We start from the raw sequence: 25,347 nt of genomic DNA, 5'->3' as shown, positions 1-25,347 counted from the left end.
CGTCCTTCATTTCTCGGATTCGGTATCCATATTGTTGAAAGCGTAATTTTGCGCGGCAGTCATCTTGGATATCAAAAATGATCCCAAAATCGTTCTCTGCACCCTCAAGAACCTCGGATATGATACCCATATTGTTGAAAGCGTAATTTTGCGCGGCAGCCATCTTGGATTTCAAAAATGATCCCAAAATCGTTCTCTGCACCCTCGAGAACCTCTAATACGATACCCATATTGTTGAAATCATAATTTTTGCGCGGCGGCCATCTTGGATTTCAAAAAAGATCCCAAAATCGTTCTCTGCACCCTCAATTATCTCGGATCCGATACCCATATTGTTGATAACATAATTTTGCGCGGCGGCCATCTTTGATTTCAAAAATGATCCCAAAATCGTTCTCTGCACCGTCGATAACCTCGGATACGATACCCATATTGCTGAAGTCATAAATTTCGCGGCGACCAAGGATTTCAAAAATGATCCCAAAATCGTTCTCTGCACCCTCGATAACCTCGGATACGATACCCATATTGCTGAAATCATAATTTTTTGCGGCGGCCATCTTGGATTTAAAAAAAACTGCGTTTACTGCACACGACGTTATGCGACAGAATTGCCATCTAAAGTTCTACCCCCTATTTCATAATAGTCTGCTAACTTAAAGCATTGCTATTTCTTATCATCTATTTCTTCTATTGACCTAAGTCAGAATGAGAAAAAACACTCCTAAGCGGTTGTTTAAAGTTAGCGGACCATTATGAATAAGGGGGCTAATATTTAACTACTAAACGAATACATCAACCAAGTATGAGTGTGGGCGGCGGTGATCACTTAACACCAGGTGACCCGTACGCTCGTTTGTCCTCCTATTCCATAAAAAAAAAAAAAAAAAGTATCAAAAATACATAGGTATTAAAAAAAAACAAAATTCAAACTTGCTATAGTATCAAATTCATTTGATTCTCGCAATTAACTTTAAGTACGTGTATGTGTTTGACCGGTGTCAGTGTAGTGGTGCGATTCGATACCTCTCTATTTTGAGAACGCGTCCTTAATGAGAATAAAGTTATTTAAACCTAACCTACTCAAAATTAAAGAATTTTGTATTTTATTTATTATCACGGCTTTACTCACGGTTTATCGGTGTGGGTACCGACTAGTTTCGGACAATTTGGATGTCCTTCATCGGGGTGATTGGAGTGGATTTGCGACCCGTCTGCGAGGGGTGCGTGGTGCACCGGTGGTGATGACGAGTAGGTATGGTAGAACTGAAACTATTGTGTCACTATTGGTGTTCACGTGTGCACAAAATGTACTCACAATGTCTCCACTATGTTAATCATTGGAACTTTTGCTCTTGTTCTTGTATAACAACACGGGTTTCCAAGTAGGTGTCAGAGCCCAGCCCTTGTCTCTATTAAAATTAGGTCGCCGGTCGATTTCTATGGTTTTAAGAAGCTTTCAAGCACAAGCTTATCGTGGGCCAATCTTTCACCTTATCGAACCTAATAGAATGTGAGGTGTCGGAATTGTGGTAAGGTTACTTTTACCAGGGGGAGGCTCCGTTGCACAGGATGCCGGCTAGATTATAGGTACCACAAAGTCACCTATTTCTGCCGTGAAGCAGTGATTTGTAAACATTACTGTGTTTCAGTCTGAAGGGCGCTATAGCTAGTGAAATTACTGGGCAAATGAGGCTTAACATCTTATGTTTCAAGGTGATGAGCGTAATTTGTAGTGCCGCGCAGAATTTTTGGGTTTTTCAAGAATCCTGAGCGGCACTGCATTGTAATGGGCAGGGCGTATCTATTATCTTCAGCTGAACGTCCTGCTCGTCTCGTCCCTTATTATCGTAAAAAAAGGTCTTGCTGTCCAATTTGCGGACACTGCGGTTGTGGTCGGTGATGCTGGTTTTTATGTTGCGTCCCGTTTCACCAATGAATGTTTCACGAAAGAGACTACTTAGAAAATGTTCAATTAAATGCATCGGACCTGGCTATAGATATAGCCTACTATTTATCAACAATGAAAGTAGAATATGATAGTACCTATGTTCTACTAGTATAACTAAAAGTACTCTATGCTGCAGTCAGTACTCACTTGACAGCTTGCCTGCCAAATGCCACCTGCGCTTGTCAATTTGAAATATGACAATTGGCGGCTGGCATACTGTTTAAATTCTCTTTGGCGGCTGGAACCGTTGTAAATTCTAAATTTTGTATTAGCTAATTAAAATTTTGTGAGGAGTTCGAGAGTGGTGTTGGGTGTGGAGTGTAAACTGTACCGGTAGTAATTATTTGAATAATGTTTCGAAATATTTTGTAAAAACAAAGTAACTATAAATAATTTTGAAACAAAAATTTAGTATCTAGACGTTTTAAGGGTTAATCTATGTTTTAATTTTAATCTAAAAATGGACACTGCGGGAGATGTAAACACGAACGGTGAGTAGAATATGCGATTTATAAATAAACCAACGCGTTGGTTTACTTCCTCATACTAAAATATGCTATTTTGTCTATTTGTGTTTTCAGATTACAACGTTACTGCTCTACATATATTTGATTATTGCGGAGTTGATGCTTCCAGCACCCTAAAAGTTGATGTTTTGATGGAAAAGTTCGCACCTTTCGTACAGTGTAACAAGTAAGTATACCATAATAAAATACCATCAAGCTTTGAATGAGTTATTGGTGTAATCTCCACCATTAGATTGTTTAGTGATTAAAGTTAAATTAAATAATTAAAAAAAGGTAAGTTAAATTTTTATACATGTACAGCCAATGTTTTACGAACTTAAAAGTATCACAATTATAATACCTATGTGTTTAAGTATGCAATAATTAGCGTTAATATTATACTTTTTTTTAATAAGCCTGATTAACTTTTGACATTAGCTCAAAAGATCACATTTATTAATTAAATAGTTTTAAATAGAGCTTAAATTTAAAAGATCAGATTGACTACTTTGCTTAAAAAAAAGAAGTAAATATTTAAAATGTAAATTATGACAAGAATATTAACATGTCAAACCACTATTATATTACGTATTTAGATATTTTTTTTTTTAAATCACATTATAAACTAAAGTAACAAGCTTACATTAAACATTCGTGGCAGGAACTAACTATGTGTTAAATTTTTAGTGTTGAATATACCCATCTGAAGTCGCTCCTGGATCCAAAGCAAAATAATCCTGACATAACTGTTTCAATATTGGCAGAAACATTAAGTAAATATAGTGAGGATCAAAAGTTTAGAGTGAACTTAGATGAAAGGTGAGTACATATTTTCTTTTGCTGAATGTTGGCAGAACTGATGCAGTTGTGATTATACATAATATATTGAAAAGAGCGCAAAAAAAGAATGCTGGGAGAGTTTCTTGCGCTGCTTCTTCGCTCTCAGAGTGCCATTTGCTCCCAAGCGGTAGTAGTATCTAGTAGTTATTAGAAATGACATCAAAAAGAATTCTAAAGGAATCAATTATGAGAAAATAAATGCCTTTTATGCCTTTTACATAATGTATTGAGACAATAAATTGTCATGCCAATAATATTACAACCATTATTATTATTTAAAAAAGAAACAGATGAACAGTTTCATGCTAATATAACATGCTAGATTGGAGTGTGACTGAAACACTGTGCAAGACAGTTGCATACAAAAGTAATAGCTATTTCAAAGCTGTCACTACTAAATACTAGAACTAATACCATCTGGATGTGTGGCGGTCCTCCACAGTGCGGTTTTCAAGGAGCTTTCTTCCTCGTACCACGAAGCTGTGGAATGAGCTTCCTTGTGCAGTGTTTCCAGGACGATACGACATGGGTACCTTCAAGAAAAGCGTACACCTTCCTTAAAGGCCGGCAACACTTGTGATTCCTCTGGTGTTGCAGGAGAGTGTGGGCGGCGGTGATCACTTAACACCAGGTGACCCGTACGCTCGTTTGTCCTCCTATTCCATAAAAAAAAAAAAAGTAGTATTTGGTAACAGTGATATTTAGATTGAAAAATATTTCAATTGATTTTGTCATTCAAAATAATAGCCATCATTCATGATGGCATGATATTTTTATAATAAAATTTATTGAAGTAGGTGCTACTTTGCGGAAATCCATAATTATACAAATGATTTGAGTTTTCTTTAGTGTTAATTCCGCCAATATTTGTCTTTAAACAATTTGACACGTGTTTCGCCTCTACACGAGGCATCCTCAGGACGTGTTGTCTCGCCAAAATCTGGCATGAGACTGACTTTAGTCTCATATTCAGTGTTGAATTGTTTAAAGACAAATATTGGCAGAATTAACACTAAAGAAAACTCAAATCATTTGTATAGTTTTTATAAGGTTTAATTTTGAACCACACTAATTGAAGATCTTCACCAAAGTTGCATAATAATTTGTGGTCAATTGTATCACTGTTTTTGTATTATTATTACAAATACATGTGAGATATGGCGACATTGATTCCCATACTGAGGAAGCTTGAGGACACTTCAACTTTTCTTTATTATTTCTGTGAGTTAAGTCTTTTAAAGAAATATTTCATTTAAAAGTATTAGTTAAAGAGTATAAGTTAAAATATTTTTTTTTATAATTAATAAATTAAAAGCATTTTTTCACTGACATTTCATTTGATTTCAGTTTTAATTTGAAGGGTGGACTAGTTCCAAATGACTTTGACTCTGGTATTTCTACTGATGGTGAGTAGCAACCCCTATTCATAAAGAGTTTTCAACTAACACAAATTTAAAGCTACAAGCATATTGAAAGAAAATATAAAATTTTTCTATTTGAAGTAATCAAATTCTCACAGGAAAATATTATGTAACTAATGCTTACGTTATTAATCACTGATTTCTTTCACTTTTCTACTGTGTGGACTGTGATTGAAGTTTTGTGGCTTGAAGGGTTAAAGGGTCAAACATTTTTTTCCAGTTTAAAACTTTCAATTTATAGACAAGAAATTAGAAGTGTAAGTTGGGTTGGTGGTAAACAAATTATCTAGCTATATGAAATATTACCAGTACACACTAATTTTTATCAAATGTGGTTACGCATTTTTTGAATTAGAAAAAGACATATAGACACATGGACAGTAATTTCAAAAAATTTTGAGTCTTAAAACAAATATATAACAATACACAGCCTACAGATTTATACAGTAGCACTATGGTACTTTTTAGATCTATATATTCTATTATATATATTTTTGAAATTTATACATTGTATGTAGATTACTTTATTTGTTATTTCAAGATGGCCAAGAATGAGTTGACAAAATGAATATTATTTAGGTTGAATTGTTGTATAAATCAATCAAATATTTGTTGAATTATGAATACTAGCAATTCTGTCAAACTTTCAGGTTTCCAACTAGTGGAAGAGTTACAGTGTGAGTTGAGAGAGAAGTGTCACTTGGCAAACCAACTCCGGAGTCAGCTGGAGTTTACAGACAGGCAGCATGAAGAAGCTCTTGCTGGTATAACAGCCGAGAGGGATTCATTACGGTTACATCTTAATATGTGAGCAATTTACAACCTACATTTCATGTTATGCATATGATACAGGTGGTCAATTAGGGCAAGAAAGTGGCACTGTTGGACCTGTTGGCAAAAGGTGCCAGGGTAAACCCAACAGGCAATAGAAAGATATCATGGCTGTTGCTGCAAAAAACTGGCTTGGGGTAACAGACAACAGAGAGAAATGGACTGAAGTGGAAGAGACTTTCACCCAGTGAGATTCTAGGATTCCATGGGATAAGATAAAACCTTATATAATAACTAAATTATTGGATTTAAGAATTGTATGGTAATCTTAGTAAATAAAGCTCTTATTTATTTATTAACTACATTCTAGAGAATTATTTTTCATAAAGAGAAGAGAGAATCATTCACCTTTTGCTGCACATGGCTCCGGTATAATGTACTCTGCAAATAATAGGGAAAACCAGTGTGAGGCTCCTTTGCATAGGATTGCAACCCATAATCTAGCAGGTATCCAACAACGCCTATTTTTGCCGTAAAGCAGTAATGTGTAAGCATTATTGTGTTGCGGTCTGAAGGGCGCCGTAGCTAGTGAAAATATTGGGCAAATGAGACATAACATAATTTTTGGGCTTTTCAAGAATCTTGAGCGGCACTGCATTGTAATGAGTGGGATGTATCAATTCCATCAGCTGAACGTCCTGCTCGTGTTCTACATACAAAGATTTACAACCTCATTCTGCTTCACTCTTAAGCCTACATTGCTATAAGCCTAATATTTTTTTTAAATCTTAGGCTTCGTGAGGAAAACGTAACACTGAGCCATGCACGCGGTGACTATGAAGAAGCTTGCGAGCGGCTGTGCAGCATTGAGGGTGCTCTGGGAGAATCCAGGCGGGATCTGGATGTACAAAGGAAACAGAACAAGATTCTCAAGGAACAGGTCACGATGCTCGAGACTGAGGTAACACTTCATTTTTTTTACTATTTACCAATACTTTAGAAAAGGTTGAGCTTTCATGAGAAGAAGTGGTAAGAAATTCGTTGCCACTAATCTTAAATCAATATTTACAGCTTCATCATTTACAAATTGTTTTGATTACATTATATTTTAAGCCATATACCTGACATAAATATTCAAATGTCATGACTTACTTACACCAGAAAGTTATTGAGAAAATATATATATAGATATACATTAATCTACAGACAAGCTGTAAAAAATTGGCAATTTTAAAGTGGTAATGGAAAACTACATATTATAAAATCATTCAGAAATACGTTTTTGTTTCATTTCTAACTTCATAACTTTGATTACACATTTCCGATGGCTTTTAAACTACATTATTCCCGAATGCTTACATTATTATTTTTTTCTATTGACAGACCAGTGTCTGTGGGGTCAGCTAGTTTTTATATATAGCGACCTGTATAGCAGAGTGGTTAGCGATCCTACCTACTAAGCTAGAGGTCCCGGGTTCGAATCCCGGTAGGTGCTAGCATTTATATGATGAATATGGATGTTTGTTTCCGAGTCATGGATGTTTAAATGTATTTATGTATGTTTATAAGAATTTATGTATGTTTAAGTAAGTATATTGTATTAAATATATCATTGTCTTGTAACCCATAACACAGGCTATATATGCTTAACTTGGGGCAAGATAATTTGTGTAAAAAGTGTGTCAATATTATATTTATATTATATAACTATGAATAAATCTTTTTTCGTTGTGTTCATAAATGTCGACATAAAATTGTTAATAATTTAGGTGAAACCTCCATTTTTCATTCAATAACAAATGAAATTCAAACAATGCAATGTTGTACATATTTAAAATCTAGAATGCTTGTGATGTTAAAAAGTTTCTCTGACAACAATAACAAAATAAAATTCTTTTAATGCATTGTATGACAGAAATTGACGCTGCAAGATCTCCTGTCGAAATCTAAAGAGGAATGCCATCGCATCAACGAGATGTACGCGGGCCGGCAGTCGGTGTTGCTAGAGGAGAATGAGACCTTCCGCACAGAGAACGCCCTGCTTGTGTCCAGACTTCAGGACCAAGAGGAGTGTATGGAACAAATATACAAAGAAAAGGTACGTACTCTTTGACAATGGACATCCACATCGAGCCAAATAAATCTAGGTTTAAAACTAAGTTAAAAAAATACTTTTTAAGCACCATTCCTTAGCCATTGTAAATATTGTTATTCTTGTATTTAACATATTAATTTAAATATATGTAAATATGAATATTTAAAGAGGCATATTTAGAGAGAGAGAGAGAGGGGTTGAAATAGGGGATGGCAGGTTGCATGGAAATTCGTTATTATCGATGATAAAACCATGAAACTTTGTATTTTGGCACTTGATTAGAAGTAATTTATGAACATTTGTTCGAGAATTTTTGCAACGGACCTACATGGGGTTGAAATAGCAGATTAAAGTTCACTGGGAAATACTATTAAAGAGACTGTCCACAATGACAAGGGATATACGCTGTATCATAGAAGAGTGAAAAGAGCAGTTTGTATGTGTATTATTTGAAAAGTATCCTAAACGATAAAAATAAATTGCACAAAGTAACTATTCAACACAGACGAAGTTGTGGGTAAGAGCTAGTTAATTATATATTTAAGTAAGTATAACTATATCACAAATTGTATGTTAAATTATCGTAGTCAAGCACATTCGCACCTGTTGAACCTACATGGTGTTGCATGGGCGTTGGTGACCACTTATCCTCAGGTGACGGTTTGTCCTCTGATAGAATAGGTTTTATAAAAATTCTTTGCTGTCACTGTATAAATGATGAGAAAGCTTATCACTGAAATTTCATGCAAAAGTAGGCATTGAAAATGCTTAACAAAGAATTATTTATAAAACGGATGTTGAATTAATTGCAGAAAAGTCTGGAGATGGAACTAAAAAATCTTATGAACAAATCCAACCAGAATCCGTTCAGATTGGACAATTCCATAGATGTTAGTTACACGGAAGAACAGATGTTGGCAGCGCTCGACAGTCTCAACTCAGAGACCAAGTTTTGTACTGGTAAGTATATTTATGATATATACATTTCTTGTAATAAATAAAGAAAACATGACAAGTGCCAGTCGGAGAAAAAATTATGATTTAATCAAAAATTTATAGTTGTCACACTTTTCTACATACTTGTAGTATAAGACGTAAATACTTGCCAAATTTCACAGTTTTATGTCAAAGAAAAATACATAAATTTTGATTCCCATGAGAGTATCGAAATAAACGTTTTTTGCTGCAAAAACGGTCGTATCTTTTTTTATTTTTTCACAGCGTCAAGAGGCTGTAGACTTGAGTATATCGTTTTAATTTCAACTCAATATGTCCACGCGTTCCCGAGATAAAAATTCTAGACAGACAGATACACGGACGGACAAAAAAGTGATCAGTCGGTTCCGTTTTTTCCTTATAATATTGCTTACAGGGCCCCATTTAGTATTATTTCTATTACAACGATTATTAGAAACGATCATGGCGACTTCCTTATTTTAAATTTTTAACGTATGTTTTAAGCGTTCTCTTTTATTTCTTACTGTATAGAAGTTAAAAGGTTTAGGAAAATTCCTGTCCGACGCGCGCTTAACGCTTTTTATATTTAAGTTACTTCTACTAACTTTGCTTGATAGCTTCATCATTTTCGCTAATAACGCTTTTCCTGTCTGTAGATAACCGTATATTAAACGAAGAGTCATTCGTAAATGCCTTAAGAGAAGAACATGGTCGTACAAATAATATTTCCCTTTTGGATGAAATTCGACATAGCTTCTCTAATATGTCAAGATTTAGTATCCACGATATGAATCCGCTGTTAGAAAGTTCTTTCGTTCATATTGCAACTCAAACATCCGAAAGTGATGTCTATTTAAATGATTATAAGGTTGATAATGTTAGTGTTGATTCACAAACTGACAGGATATGTGTTGAGGCAAAATGGACTCAAACTATTGGCACAGTCAAAAACTTGCCACTAGTGAAAAGAAACATGGCTCGTGTTGGCAAACCCAGATTTATGAAGAACAAAAACACGATGCATTCTAATATGCAAACAGACGAACTTGAACCCAAGTACAATAATGAAACCATGGTCCATTCCTGTATGCAAACAGATTGTTATGAATTTAAGACCAATAATAAAAACACCATGCATTCTTGCATGCAAGCAGACGAATGCGAACTTAAGACCAATATTAAAAATACTGTGGATTCTTGTATGCAAAAAGACGATTTTCTACTTAAGACCAATATTAAAAATACTGTGGATTCTTGTATGCAAAAAGACGATTTTCTACTTAAGATCAATATTAAAAATACGATGGATTCTTGTATGCAAACAGACGATTTTGTACTTAAGACCAATAATAAAAACACGGCGGATTCTTGTCTGCAAACAGAGGATTTCGAACTTAGGACTAATATTAAAAATACGGTTCATTTTAGTATGCAAACAGACGATTTTGAACTTAATACCAATACTAAAAACACGGTAGATTCTTTTATGCAAACAGATGATTTTGATCTCAATGAAATCACGGAGCATGTTTGCCTGCAAACAGACAATATTGAACTCAAGATCAATAATAATAATGATGAAACTTGCAAAGAATGTACGAAGTGTTTCGAGTGTGAGAAGCCTAATGAATATGTAACTAAATCGAAAAGTGACTTACAAACTTCACGCAACACGAGTTTTGATTTGGAGAAGTACGAAAAAAATTTGGATATATTAAAAAATACCGTCTACGAAGAAAACGAGCAAAACGCAATCTTAAAACAAATCGTCGAATATTTAAAATCGAAGTTAGAGTCATTGGAAAAGTCGTGTCTTATTCAAGAAGAGATTATAAATAGAGTATACTGTGAAAAGTGTTGCGTTGAAGTGCAAACAGTTTGTGGTAATCTATGTGTCGTACTTTGTAGTTATGTGTTTAGTTTTGTAGTTAGACTTTGTTTTGTAGTTAAGATTGTGTTGAGATGATAACACATCTCTGACTCATAGATGTGCAGGTGTGGTGTGAGTGAAAACTAATAATTTAACACCTTACAGAATTGTCACTATAACATTATGAGAATTTGCCAAACCTTGCTTAACAATAGTGCACCCAAATTTGTTCCATCTGACATATACAACCAACAATCAACATTTCTGCAATATTTAAGAATATGAGTTCTACAAAATCTATTTTTATTTATCATACAGAATTGTATTTGGGTTTTGACTAAATAATTATTTATAGATCCATGTCTACTTATATTTTTTAAACGAAATAAATTTCTTTTGTATGTAGGTGAAAGGACTGATCAGCGACATTACATAAAGCATAAAATATAACCTATAATTAAAAAAAATATTTAAAGTTGTTAAACTTTTTTTTTGGTTTTATAAAAGAAAAGGGTATTATTGTTGCGTAATCAATTATCTTATTTCTATGTCGTCTATAGTATTAAAATTCTTTTTTCCAAATTTGTGTTTAAGCTTAAAATAATGTTCAAGGTTAACATTACACACATATATACATTTATTCATTTTATTTTACACACATTAAACCAATCACTACATATTTGTGTTTAACTAACTTTTTTTCTACTGTTTTGTAATGTTGCAAAGTAGTTTATCGTCAAAACTCGAGACCAGTGCTTCTCTAAAATGGGGAAATAGTTATGTCGATTTGGCTTCATACCGTAAGTACTTAAGCCTTGGGGCCTTGGGTATGTTTGCATTTATGACCTACGAGATACGAGCGTTGACGATAAGTATTATATTGTTTGTAGTTAGAAGTATATGATAGTTTTTATTGTGTAGTTTTGTTTTCTTGCTTGTGGAAAAAACTCCTAAACACGGGATGTCGGCTAGATAGACACGGGTCAATTAACAAAAGATGGTTTATTCAAACTTACAATCACCAATGCAGTTAAATAGAAAATTCACTATATTATTTCTTTATAGTGATAAACAAAATAATAGCAAGCAACTAACAAGCGAGAGAGACAGATAAGTTCTTCGTGATGTGTATGGAGTCCATGTTTAATGTGTCCAGTTATTCATAGACACTAAACAAGCTATATTTATATATGTGGTTTTAATGCCAGCTTTTATTAATTGATCTGTGTCCTTTTTTATATAGTTTTACTTGGTATATTTTTTTTTAGTTTATAATTGTTTAAAAAATAATTTTAAGTACTTTTTAATTAGTTAGCACGAATACAATACTGATTAGAAATTCGTTGATTAATAAATTAACTGCTGTATGGCTAGTTTGAAAATTACTTATTTCTAATATTTAAAGTATTTTTATTTATCTATAACTGATAATAAACCTCCAAATCTTTTTTATTTCAGAACAAGTATCTGTATCGTCTCAAACAGATTTTGGTTGTTCTGAATGTGTGAAACGTAGCAAGCCCCTTCCAAGACTTAAGCGTTTGCTTTGGTGAGTATCCACATCAACACTAATATTGTACTAACTGTACTGTAGCACTATTTTTTTTAGAGAGGAATTTTTTTTAATAGTTTTACTTATTTAGACCCCGAAACAGGGCCCCTATGTCCAACTCGGGACCGGCTGTGTACTTGATCGAATGGGGCATAGTTTATTGAAAAAGTAATAAGATATCTGTAACCTACGCATGTATGTATGTGTGTTTGTGTATAAATGTTTGTGTTAGAGTATGTAATAGTGTGTAAAAGCAACAGGACCGATACACAGTCCCACATATTTGAGAATGAGTGACGACTCGACCTGACTGTCTGTGTATATATATGTTTGAATGTGTACCTGTAGTTTATATATCATGCATATGTGAGTATGCAAGACGAATATCGCTTTATTTTTCCCGGAATATTAGGACTCGATGAGTCTCTTAGATGTCAGATTCTGTCATCAAGATAATGAAAATCCTCCTTGTAAATCTTCAGGGACTGTAGTACACTCAATAATTATTGAAGAAAGGGCTAGATTTTGGAAGGACATAAATTAAGATCAGCTTACCTATTTCTTAAGTGAATCAGGAATAATTACAGGCAAATGAGGCTTTGTCAAAAAGCCTTACTTCTTTTCGTATGTAGACCCGGCCTGAGACATTTTATCACTCGTTTGAGATGAAGTTGAGTACAGTCAGCATCATAAGTCGAGGTAGTTAAATGGAAACTGCTTCTATCTTTAACATTTGCTTTGTTTGACCTGGAGTGGTATATTATGTGTTAGTAAGTTTGGAAGTTTAGAACACAAGTTTAAATGGAATTTTAAATAAGTTTTTTATGTAATGAATGAAGGCCTGGGGCATATACAGTATGGATTGCATATCTATGACATAAATAAAAATATAAGTAATACTAGTACATGTAATTAACGTAGTAAAGCAGAAGTAACACAAAAATATTTATTTAATTAAAAACTTTAAATTGAAAAAGTGTAATTTTCAAAAAAAAAAACTGTACTGACAACGTACATTGACCTCTGGAGCGATACACGATTTCGGCTTTTGAAGTCACCGCAAGATGTGGCAAGGAGCGAGGAGCGGCAACGTCGCATTAAATCTGTCTGAAGAACGACCAGCTGATTTGAAAATGTAGCGCGCGGGACGGCAACATCGGTTTTTGATGTTCAAAGATTCAAGTTCATTGAATCATTGACCCCTAGTGACCCGATTCTAAAATGCGTTCATAATTGCTCAAAATTAAAAGTCTAAACTTTGACCAAATTAGTGCACCGATTTCTTTTTTGTGTATGGTCAGCAAATGCGATAAAAAGTATGTACATTTAATTCCTATATGCAAAATCCATACTGTATTTTCGAATGGGTTATATATTCTCAACATTGAATAAAAATATTTTTGATTTGTGAATGATATCTAACTACTCCCGAAGCAAACGCTCGCTTAAATGCCTCTACTTGTGGCGGCGACGTGGGGCGGGTCGTTCCCTTCCCTAAAATATGGTCGAGGGAGGCGATGGCTGGTCCATGCGTCATGCTCGTGAACGGGTGCTACTCGTGGGGGCTGGATGATCTTGTTACCGGGAGGTCTGCTTGATGTGTTTTTTTATTATTATTATTTCCTTTAAAGTTAAAGTTATTATATATTTTATTTTATGAAATGCTCACATAATCCCTCTATTTATTTACGGTATGTGTGGATTGATGCATCTACTATACTCAATAACTCTTGTGTTTATAAGTATTAATTTACTTTTTTTTTTCTTTTTTTGACTTACTCATGTAAGCCTTTCACTTTTTGACATTTGAGTATTTTTGTTGCGTCACTTTGCATGTATTGTAATTGAAATGATTTGTAAAACAACTAAAATGTAAATCTTGTCTTAAAAGAGTGGCAATAAGTTTCTTGTTACTTCTTCTCATTAGCTCAACCCTTTACGAAGTAGCGGTAAATTCAATAAGAAATAATATTTATATATTTTTTTTTTGACATTCATAAGTGTCATTTCTGTGACCTACATGAATAAACTGTATTTGAATTTGAAACTGTTTGTAAAGACCACTGTCGGCCGAGGAATACAGTCGTAGGTCAGTCGAATAGTGGACTGTATGGAAGAGAACTAGGAACTGACCTTATGAAGCTTGCACTGCTGGCGACACTAAATCCGATCCTTGATTTTCGTTCGTCCCATTGGTTCTGGCAGATTTCCTCCTCTTCACAATTCGTTTCGCAGCACGTTAATTTGCGAGTTGCGAACGAAGCGGGTGGATTACTTGGTTTCAAAATGCGTGCGAAGACTGACTGCTAGCTGGAGGTCTACTCGCAAAATCGACAACGATACATTCGGAACGATACGATAATACTCCGAATATATCGCAACTATCCTACTCTAACAAATTTCGAATTCCTTATCGTTTATCGTTACCATAGACTAATATTTTGATTTTTAACGATGTTAGTGTGAATGAAATATGTTCAAACCTAAACATTATATGTGCTATGTCGCTGTTATGTGTCAAAAGTCAAAACATAGTTTAGGCGCTAAGGACCATGCCAGACTCTGCACCACCAATTTGGTATCGCTTACACATAATGTAAATTTAAAAAAATATGTAATGAATATAATTCTCAGGCGGCCATTTGCATTATTTCTACGCATAAACGATCAACAAAATGACTTAAATGACTTAGTATTAAAAAATGCTGTTGAATAGTAAATCACATATAATTATTTCAATAATATTTATTAAGTATGTATATTGTATGGCAAATATATCTATACAACTTGAAACGATAGTAGCATCGACAGCCTAGAACGTGTCGTTGAGATTATCGTAAATGTGACGTTTGATTATTTGTGAAATTCGAATATTCGCCTCTGACATTTTCAACTAAGAGTAGGGTTAGGACCGATTATATCGAATAATGTTTCGTTCGTTCAATCATCGTTTCGACATTGATTACGATGTAACTAAGAGTTGGATTCGATACGACTAATGCCACGATTTATCGAATATCGATTTCAGGAGTAGGCCCCCTGGCTCGCGCGCTGCTGTCGTTTCCAAATAGCGCGAGGTGTCGCGGTGAAGGGGGGAAAGAGAGGTTATAACAGGAATAGGAAAAGACAAGGATAGATATATGGCGTTAACACTGTTGATTAATAACATTAAATATTTTCAGGGAGCCGCTGAAGTGTCTTTTCCAGCTGTTTGCGGTGATCTGCTTCATATTCGCCGTTAGTGTACTGTACGGGGTAACACGTCGCTGGCACGCGCGCTGTGGACCCACTGTTCCCTGGGGATGGCTCCAGCCGCAGGACTTCATCGACCTGCTGTTCCACATCGAGCACCTCTCCGATTCGGCGCCCATGTAGAATTTATTAAGTGAAAAGATGGATCCTTTGCACAGGATGCGAGATTGTGGGTGCTTAACGGCGCTTATTTCTGTCGTGAAGCAGTGATGTGTAAGCATTACTGTGTTCCGGTCTGGGCAAATGAGACTTAACATCTTGTGCCTCAAGGTGACGAGCGGAATTGTAGTGCCGCTCAGAATTTTTGGGTTTTTCAAGAATCCTGAGTGGTACTGTATTTTAATGGGCAGGGCGTTTCAATAACCAACAGCTGAACGTCCTGCTCGTCTCGTCCCTTATTTTCATAAAAAAAATCACACACAGGAACAGTAGAACTAGCTGAGTGGAAACATTTCGGAGAACCAATATGTTATGTTAGTTAGCCTGCATGTTTTGCTTTTATCCGAATATGTGTTTTAAGAGCTTTATGCCAATATTATTTTGTAGTCATTAAAAATATTTCGAGATATACTTTATTTTCAGTTCATTTCTTATCTACATCTTTTTACCTGCTTTAGTCGGTTATGTTTTTGTCAAGTTATTAAAGAGGTTTCTTTTAAATTCCTAAAAATTATCCATAACTTGATTGAATTGGCAAATGTTACTTTTGTGTTTTCTCATATACAGTACTATTATTCTTCTAGTTGATAGCGAATTTGAAAAAAAGTGGGAAAGGTATAATACGAAATTTATATAAAAATAAAATCGATATGTTTGTTAATATAATTATAGTCTTCTCTCATCTATTTACGTTAGGAGCAATAAAATTAAGTGTATTTAATAAAAATATTGTGATATCCAGTGCCAGTGTTAATTTTTAAGTTAGCTTAAGATAGTTAATTTTTAAATATATTTTACTGTAATACATCACAGCAATACCCTGTTATACACAAAGAGATATCATTTTTTATAATATAAAGGTGCGTACACACTGGTGAAACGTAACTACGAACCTCCCGCGTCCGCGAGCGCGCCCCTTTGTGTTCGTTCGAAAAACCAACAAATCACGGGTCGCTCCGCGCGCGGCTTTTAATAATAATAATTCTTTATTTGCATAATGTGTGTATACAAGTTAACAAAATAATTCTATACGAATCAAAACATTAGCCAAAAAGGGCATGCAAATTACATTACCTCCATGTCATTATATAATAATAAAATTCTAAGATTACAGCACATAATATTTCATTGTTACATTATATTAGCATCTACACAAAATATACATGTCATATACATATTATGTAGTCAAAGTGAGACACAAGATTATAAAAAAAGAAAATCACAAATTTAAAAAGTCGGATACAGCATAAAAATTGTAACTAAAATAGCCATTGATATAATTGCGTTTTAAAAGGACCGATATTCAACAATGCTCGTAGCGTGCGTGTAAAATGCTAGTTTTGCGTACACAAGACGTCCAAACTGTCAGAAATTGTTACAAAGTGATACCTTTCATGATACATTGCAGCGTTGTTTACGGCGAATTCTTTCATTTCATGATATATTTGGACGAAGTTCCTGAAAAACGTTCTAAGCCACAAACATCACATTTTAAGGAATTCGTGTTTAAAGTTTAATAAATATTAGTGTTTTCCATACATGTGGGTGCCATTTTTTGTCAGTCCGTTAATATGAATCACGCGTCCAGTTTTGTGTTCTTAACTCAATTTCGACATGATTGTGGTTTGGAACGATTCGTGCATTTCATGTTACGTTTCACCAATCTGTACGCACCTTAATAAAATAAAATAAAAATGTTATATTTTACTACAATGCATGACAGCAATATACTGTTGTACCAATTAATAATAAACAAAAGTGAAAACCGAATAAATACCTAAATCTTCAATATGACAACTACAATAATTATCTTTGTGCAGAAAAAGGGTATATTAAAAAAACTTTCTTGTGAGACTTATAGAGACTTATGTATACAATTTTTAAGACTCAATTGAATTTTATATTGATGATTATAAATTAAAATAAGTAATATTTTATGTTTGATAATAATTCACAGTTAATAGTAATCGGAGCACCAGAAATTATTTGCGAATTTAATAGTATCGGAATTGTGATTTTTGAGTTGTGATTGAATATTCTTATTTTATTGTTTGCTTTGCTATTTGTATTATTTTTTTTGTGTCTAGAATATTATTTTTGGAAAACCGTTATGGCTACTAGTTACTCTATATTTATTATAAAATCGTATACAAAATAGGTTATTTTATAATGGCATCACTCCAATATTATCTACTTAAATTTGATCTTAAAATATAACAAGTTACGATAATATAGTTTAGCCGTGTGAATCACTATATAGGCGTTTAGACCTCTTTAACACACTATTTTAATTGTGCACTGGGGACGAAAAAACACATACGTTGTGTTTTAATACTAAACCACCAAATTAAATACATTTTAATAAGTAGACGGTTTCAAAATGCATTTTAGCGTTTAGATCAAAATCGAAAATAAAATTTAGACTATATTTTTAACCAAATATTTATATTAAATATTTTATACCAAAAATTTGTTTAAGTTTCGAACGAGTGAGTTTTAAATTTTTATATTGTAACTAAAGCATTTGTTGGTGCATTTATTAACCTAGATACTTATATAGCTTTTGCAAGTATAATTTGATAAACGTGTAAAATAATATTATAATTTTAATGTACAGCCAACATCGTAATTGTAGCATGATTAAAATAAATTATAAGTTTATATTTCTGCATCTTAATTTTCAACGCTTCACAACCACACCAATGAATGATATGGGCTATGTGAATTTTGCTAATAATTATTTAAACAAAATCCCATTTAAATTTTATATTTCATTAAATTTCATTCCTGTTAGTTAGATTCGCGATACCCTTAATATCTATTTGAATAATAATAATAATAATTCTTTATTTGCATAATGTGTGTATACAAGTTAACAAAATAATTCTATACGAATACCCTTTTAGGCTAATGTGTTGACATTAGCCAAAAAGGGTATGCAAATTACATTACCTCCATGTCATTATATAATAATAAAATTCTAAGATTACAGCACATAATATTTCATTGTTACATTATATTAGCATCTACACAAAATATACATTTCATATACATATTATGTAGTCAAAGTTAAACACAAGATTATAAAAAAAAAAAAGAAAATCACAAATTTAAAAAGTCGGATACAGCATAAAAATTGTAACTAATTAATTAGCCATTGATATAATTGAGTTTTAAAAGGACCGATATTCAACATTTTAATAGTATTGGGAAGTTTATTAAATATTTGAATACACATGGCATGACAATTTTTAGTAAACAAAGTAGTCCTGGGTGCTTTTTTGTAAACAAGTCTTTTTGGATATCGTTGGTCGCGGTCATACATTTCCTTGGCAGTGGTGAAAAGATATGCCTCTTTACAAAAATGCTTATTTCGTAAATGTATAGGCACGGCAAGGTTAACAATTTCAGTTTAATAAACAGCGGTCTACACGATTCGTACGGACCTACCCCACAAATCGCACGGATACATTTTTTTTGTGCAATAAATGCTTTTTGGATGTTTACGCCATTACCCCAAATTATAAGACCGTATCTCAAGATAGATGCAATATGAGCATGGTAAGCTGACAGTGTGGTACCTAAATCTGTAATTTTTCGTAGGCGCCTCAGGGCATAAACAAATTTATTTACTCTACCACAGACCTCATTTATGTGTGATGTCCATTTAAGTTCATTGTTTCCTTGAAAATGAAGTTTTCTTTTTTTCATCCATAATGACGTCATTATATTCTATTTTTAAATTATTACGTAGAACATTTGAAAATGTCATGTAGTTCGATTTAGTTAGATTTATTTTAAGATTATTCATACCAAGCCATTTAATCATTTTGTCCATATTATTTATAATGTCATTGTTAAATTTCATAATATCAAAGTGTTTAATGTCAGATTCAAAAATTATCGAAATATCATCCGCGTATAGAAATATTTTATTATTTGTAACGTCTATAATGTCATTTATGTAAAACAAAAATAGAATTGGCCCCAGGACACTTCCTTGAGGTACACCACACTGGTTAAATGTATATTCAGATTTGTATGTTTCTTTCTCACTAATTTTATTAGTCCGAGTAATAATTACACTTTGTTTCCTATTTTTTAAATATGATCGGAACCAATCTAACACAAGTCCCCGTATTCCATATGCCTCTAATTTTTTTAATAATAAGTCATGGGACACTCTCAAAAGCTTTTGACATGTCAAAGTACAATACTGTAGTCAATGTTTTTGTGTCAATATTTTGAGCAATTGAGTGTGATAAAGAATAGATTGCATCATTAGTAGATCTATTTTTCTGAAAGGCAAATTGTTCATCTTTAATTAAATGAAATTTATTACTGAACTCCTTTAACCGTAAACACATACATTTCTCAAAGATTTTTGATATGATAGGTATGAGAGTAATGGGTCTGTAATTTTCAATGTTATTTTTATTGTTCTTGAATAGGGGGCTAATTATGGATATTTTAAGTTCTTCAGGAAAAGAACCACAAGATAAGGATATGTTAATTAAATGTGTCAGCACGGGTACCAGTTCTGCTTGACATTGTTTTATTACTTTTGTACATATCTCGTCATATCCTTCTGCAGTGGTATTATTTAGAGACATAATTTGTGTATATACTTCCGGTTCAGACATGGGTCTCAGGTACATAGAATATATCAGAATCCCTCATTCTGACTAATGTTGAATGGATTTTGACAGCATTGATTTTGATTTGCATTGAGTATACGTCTACTACTACTATTTCGGTACGTCTACTCTGAGAATTTAACTGGTTTTTTATAATTTTCCAAGTTGATTTACATTTATTTTTACTTTTATTCGAATAATGAATATTGCAATTTTTCTGTGCCTTGTGTATACAATTACGCAAAATTTTGGAGTATTTTAAATAATTAGATTTATTTATATCCGATTTCATTTGGTAATAACGGTATCGTAAATTTCGCTTAGTACTGCAACTTACTCTTAATCCCTTTGTTATCCACTTATTGCTGTTATTTCTCAATTTAATTTTAATTAGTGGAAAGCATAGCTTATAGAAAAGACAGAAAGTATAATAAAAATTTTTAAATGCCAGATTTAAATTACGTTCCTGAAATATGTCAAAAAATGTTAAATTTTGGAGATAATTTTTAAATTTGAAAATATATTCTTCACTGTAGTCTCTTTTGTATATTAGCCCCGTAATAGCATTTTTATTCGATTTTCGTTTTGTGTCAGATATTTTGAAACGAATAAATTGTCTGAGAGGTGTAAAGGTAGCAACTGCGCTTTTACTCTATTTATATTACTCAATATTTGAACTAAACAGGACTGCGCTCGTGTTGGACCATCTATGTGAAATGTAAGATTATACGTTTTTGCTAAATCTCTAAACTCATTCGAATCTTTACTTTGTTTCAATAGATCTATATTAAAGTCACCTGTTACTATAATATTTTTCTTATAATATTTTTCACAGATTTTATGTAACAATAAATTTAATTGGGTAAGGAAAAAGTTCACATCAGAGTCAGGAGTCCGATAAATACAAATTACTATAAAATCGTATCCTACTTCTTCTACTCCACAGCATTCAAACTTTTTTCTAATGTGTAATCGGTGAGAGCTATGTTTTTAAACAATAAATCATTTTTAAGAAGTATACACACGCCCACCCTTGGTTTATTTCTACTAAAACTCGATGCTAAATAACAGTTTTTTTAAATTAAGGTGATGTTCCTGACCCTTAATTAAAAATGTTTCTGGCAAACATATTACTTTGGGATAAATCTGCGCTTTACACAATTCTTCCAACGTTATTTCAAAAATTTCTATTTTACTTAATATACTTGCTATATTTTGATGAAATACGGAAAATGAATTTAGTTTTTTTTTCTTGTTAGGAACGAAAACAATTTAAATTCGGTCTTGTTTGCGTTTGCGGCGGAATTCGGTCTACAATACGGTCGTTGCTAGCGTTAGAGCGTGTCCACACGGCGCGTTGCGTTGCGTTGCGTCGTCGCAACGCAAATATTTTGACGCATAGCCGGCCACACGGGCGCTGCAGCGTTACTATGACGCAGTCAACGTTCCGTCGGCGCAGCGGCGACGCACAGTTGCGGCAAGTATTTTGAAAAAAATTCGCAGTCAGTCTATAGCAAATCATGGATCGGAAAAGACGTCTAGCATTGCTCCTATTACTACGTCACCGCCGAAATCGACGCAAGATCACAAGACGGTACTGGATCAGTCCTTTCATTTCATTAAGAAATCGTGATGGACAGTTTTTTTTTTTAGAATATCGGGAGTTGCTATTAGACGAAAAGAAGTTTTATAATTTTTTTAGAATGAGTGTATCCAGCTTCGAATGTTTATTGAAGTCCTTAGAACCACACATACGAAAAAACTATACTAATATGAGGAATCCAGTGGAACCAGTAGAAATGCTGGGAATCACTTTAAGGTAACTATATAAATATATTTAAGTAATAAAAATATAACAGTTTTTTTGGTTTGTTTAATTAGTAATCAACTCACAAATAATCAGCAATTGTCATAATTTTAAATTTAGACATTATTTAAGAGAGTAATCAACTCACAAATAATCAGCAATTGTCATAATTTTAAATTTAGACATTTAAGAGAGATATCATCCAGTAATTACAAATTAGAAAAATCGTATTCAGTTTCTTCACTTGCTTGAGATGTTTCTGGAGATGTAATTGAATTATTAAAATCAGAAATGTATGTACTTTGAAAATTTGCTGTTTGATACCCATATGGTGGTTGGTGAGACGTTGATGGGCCACTCACATATGATGATGTTTGTCCATACCGCATTTCATCTATAATTTGTATAACTTTACTTTGGAAACGGAGAGTTTCTCGGTCGGAAAATTCTTGAATAGATGGCAATATAGCTCTGAAAAAGGACATATGGCGATTTTCCGGCTCCTTGAGAAGTTTTAGTCCTTCTCTTTCAAACTCATCCATTTGCATTGCCCTTTTGCGCGCGACTGGAACATAGCGCGGAGTGTTGTCTGTGGTAATGTCATCATTTGTAGACGTAGATTCATTGTTGATTTCTCTAGGCGAGTCTAAGCTAGATTCGGTGGCATTTTGTTCCACTTTTCTCAAAAAAAGGAGTTGATTGTATAAATGATACTTCTTCAGTTTCGTAGCGCCCGAGCCCGATTTTGATGCTTCTTTTAATTTTTTTGAATATCTGAAGTAATTATCTTTTACACTTCTCCATTTTTTTATTAAATCATTACCTGCAAAACCAATAGTAAACATGATTTAATAATTTATACATAGTGAATTTCTCGATAAAATTTAATGACATATTCAGATATCGTTAACAAACACTATGTGACCGACTCTGGAATCGTGAAAATATAACAGCTGTTACATACAAAAAGCAATACCTACTGAATCAAAATGTATGCAACAGCTGCTATTTTTTTCGCGATTCTAGAATTAATTGGTTACATAGAGAAAGTTATTTGCTATCGATGTCTGAATATGTCAGTATTTTTTTTCGGGTATCTATCTATCTCATAAATGCATATTATAATAATTATTTTCTTTTCAGATACCTAGGAAGTGGAAATTCAATAACTGATTTACATTTCAAATTCAAACGGGGAAAATCTACTATTGCATATATAATACAAAGAGTTTGTCGTGCTATATGGACCAATCTTCTTCGAGACAACATCCCTGAACTGACAACTGAAAGTTTCCAAACAATAGCGAGGGGTTTTGATGTAAAGGCAAATTTTCCTCAATGTGTTGGTGCCATCGACGGCAAACATATCCGCGTGTGTAATCCTGCAAATAGTGGCTCACTTTTTTTTAATTATAAAGCCTTTTTTTCGATTGTGTTGCTAGCTATTGTGGATTCAAATTACAAATTCGTATTTGTCGACATCGGTGCATACGGAAAAGAATGCGATTCAACCATATTACAAAATTCTAAACTGTACGAGCTAATGATTAACAACAACTTACCACTACCTCAACCCCAGCCACTCTCTGGTAGCAATATACCAACCCCGTATGTATTTGTGGGTGACGAAGCTTTTGGACTGAGCAAACATATTATGCGTCCATATGGCGGTCAAAATCTCGACTTACAACAAAAGGTTTTCAATTACCGTCTAAGCAGAGCCAGAAGATATGTCGAATGCGCTTTTGGGATTATGGCTAACAAATGGCGCATTTTTCACAGACCGATAGACGTGTCCTATGACTTCGCTACTGACATTATAAAAGCATGTTGTGTATTACACAATTTTGTCGCTGATCGAGATGGTTTTAGACAAAGAGATAAATTTGCTATAAGTGTTGATGAATTTCTCCCAATACAACCCGTACATGAAGAACAGACAGCACCGAATGTCATAAGACAGCAATATGCGACCTATTTTATGACTAGAGGAACTCTGCCTTGGCAGCTAAATAAGGTATAATTGTATTATGAGGGTTTTCAAGATTTTCTTGCACCGCCAATTCCGCGATCAGTAAAAAAATAATATTTTATACCTACTCAGCGTAGTCTAGGTTAGTTTTGAGCTAAGTAATAAAATAGTACTCACGCTAATCTAAATTCCCTAAGTTTTAAAATTTTAGAGTGTCGAGATATTAATTTTGTACTGATCGCGGAATTGGCGGTGCAAGAAAATCTTGAAAGCCCTCTTAAATAAAAAAAAAAATAAATATCTGTACTGTGAACTCACCAACTTTATTTTTTCGTTCAGCTGTGAAATTCTCGTAATCAGGAAATAAAACTTTTGATATGTCTTCCCAGGCTTTTGTTTTTAAATTTTTATTTTTAAAATCTACGTTTGACTTGTCCCATATAATTTCCCTTTCCTGTATCAATGTAATCAAGTAATCTATGTCAATTTCTTCAATGGTATTCATTTTACCCTGCAAATAAAACTAATTACCCTGCAAATAAAACTAAATACAAAAATGTAAACGTAAAACGAAATGAGCTTCCGTGTATCCTCTCTGTCAACGCACAAGCAACTGAGCGCTGACGCTCCGACGTCGCACGAGTACACCCCCTCCCGCTTCGTCTCGGGGGCTGCTGTCCGTCATGTGTGCGTTGCGACGACGCAGCGCGCCGTGTGAACACCTTGGTTATTTGTATGTAAAACAACGCAGTGGTAGCGCTGCGTCGACGCAACGCTGACGCAACGCGCCGTGTGGACTGGCTCTTACTCAAATTACTCACGGGTAAACTACTCATAAAATTGTGCTTTGTACATTTTTGTTAACCCTGCTGCACCTATTTATATGTTTTTTTAATTTTTTACAATTAAGAAATGTCCGCTCATAATTTATACAATGCAGTAATTTATCACACAGTGTACTGTAACTACCTTTGTTATATTTTATAAAGGTACAATTATTAAAGCGAGAACACAAGTGGTTAATCTCTGTATTAAGATTATAATATAGATATTTATTATGCGATGCACCTACTACTATAACACTACAGGCACTCCGCGCACTTATTCTATTTGTAGTAGTATTAAGTTCTGACAAAGTTTGTGTCGGACAGTGGTCATTTTCTCCAACGCAAATTATAACGATATCCGAGGAGTTTGTATTAAGCTTGTAGCAATGTTTTAATACTTCATCACTCAGAGCATGAGACTTGATATTAGCTGATATGGAATAATTGAGAGATGTAGACAACCCGTGTGTAAGCTGAGAGCCTATTCCAATACATCGCTGCGTTCCTAATATATGTATTTTCTTTTGATCCGTCACTGTTTGTTTGTAGGTAAGTTTTACATGTGCAGGACTGAGAATTTATGTTTGACGTGTTTGGAACTGATTCATAGTATTCTGTAGTTATAGGGGTAATCGTGTCATTATTTGTGGGTATAATTGAGATAGTAGCAGGCTGTTTATAATTATCTTTTTCTATTTCCATTTTAAGCTCTTTTATTTCTGTCAGTGCT

At 33.6% G+C, this 25,347-nt stretch overlaps 3 protein-coding genes across 4 annotated transcripts; 2 read left to right on the top strand and 1 right to left on the bottom strand.

The window, feature by feature from the left end:
• The first annotated feature begins 2,216 nt into the window (after window positions 1-2,216).
• Window positions 2,217-18,037, top strand: LOC126979612 (uncharacterized). 2 transcript variants are annotated; one of them, XM_050829036.1, is made up of 11 exons: window positions 2,217-2,442; window positions 2,533-2,644; window positions 3,145-3,276; window positions 4,645-4,703; window positions 5,369-5,525; window positions 6,282-6,450; window positions 7,405-7,587; window positions 8,397-8,544; window positions 9,198-10,424; window positions 11,870-11,960; window positions 15,146-18,037. In XM_050829036.1, the coding sequence occupies exons 1-11, from the start codon at window positions 2,412-2,414 to the stop codon at window positions 15,336-15,338; spliced, it is 2,502 nt and encodes an 833-aa protein (XP_050684993.1). In that variant the 5' UTR covers window positions 2,217-2,411; the 3' UTR covers window positions 15,339-18,037. The 2 variants fall into 2 exon arrangements, with proteins under 2 accessions (XP_050684993.1, XP_050684994.1); XM_050829037.1 differs by lacking the exon at window positions 9,198-10,424 and having other exon boundaries at window positions 2,228-2,442.
• A 3,305-nt stretch (window positions 18,038-21,342) lies between these two features.
• On the top strand, window positions 21,343-24,172 carry LOC126979639 (uncharacterized). The gene is made up of 2 exons (XM_050829087.1): window positions 21,343-21,830; window positions 22,962-24,172. Exons 1-2 carry the CDS (start codon window positions 21,532-21,534, stop codon window positions 23,839-23,841), a joined length of 1,179 nt encoding a protein of 392 aa, XP_050685044.1. The 5' UTR covers window positions 21,343-21,531; the 3' UTR covers window positions 23,842-24,172.
• LOC126979647 (uncharacterized) lies at window positions 21,990-24,340 on the bottom strand. The gene is made up of 2 exons (XM_050829102.1): window positions 24,109-24,340; window positions 21,990-22,641 (listed from the first exon to the last, which is right to left on the bottom strand). The coding sequence occupies exons 1-2, from the start codon at window positions 24,293-24,295 to the stop codon at window positions 22,028-22,030; spliced, it is 801 nt and encodes a 266-aa protein (XP_050685059.1). The 5' UTR covers window positions 24,296-24,340; the 3' UTR covers window positions 21,990-22,027.
• Window positions 24,341-25,347: the final 1,007 nt, after the last annotated feature.

This window comes from Leptidea sinapis, chromosome 3, assembly GCF_905404315.1.
Source record: "Leptidea sinapis chromosome 3, ilLepSina1.1, whole genome shotgun sequence".
In the NCBI taxonomy this organism is placed as follows: domain Eukaryota; kingdom Metazoa; phylum Arthropoda; class Insecta; order Lepidoptera; family Pieridae; genus Leptidea; species Leptidea sinapis.
The sequence above is the reverse complement of the archived record's forward strand: the minus strand, read 5'-3'. Positions and strand labels throughout refer to the sequence as shown.

What these genes read in the sequence shown, in the direction of transcription:
- LOC126979647 (XM_050829102.1), bottom strand. Translation starts at nt 24,295, where the DNA reads ATGAATACCATTGAAGAAATTGACATAGATTACTTGATTACATTGATA. An exon ending in TGAACGAAAAAATAAAGTTG is followed by an intron (nt 22,642 to 24,108) that starts GTGAGTTCACAG and finishes TTGGTTTTGCAG; the next exon opens with GTAATGATTTAATAAAAAAA.
- LOC126979612 (XM_050829036.1), top strand. Translation starts at nt 2,412, where the DNA reads ATGGACACTGCGGGAGATGTAAACACGAACG. An exon ending in CTCTGGTATTTCTACTGATG is followed by an intron (nt 4,704 to 5,368) that starts GTGAGTAGCAAC and finishes TCAAACTTTCAG; the next exon opens with GTTTCCAACTAGTGGAAGAG. An exon ending in AACAAATATACAAAGAAAAG is followed by an intron (nt 7,588 to 8,396) that starts GTACGTACTCTT and finishes AATTAATTGCAG; the next exon opens with AAAAGTCTGGAGATGGAACT.
- LOC126979639 (XM_050829087.1), top strand. Translation starts at nt 21,532, where the DNA reads ATGGATCGGAAAAGACGTCTAGCATTGCTCCTATTACTACGTCACCGC. An exon ending in ATGCTGGGAATCACTTTAAG is followed by an intron (nt 21,831 to 22,961) that starts GTAACTATATAA and finishes TTTTCTTTTCAG; the next exon opens with ATACCTAGGAAGTGGAAATT.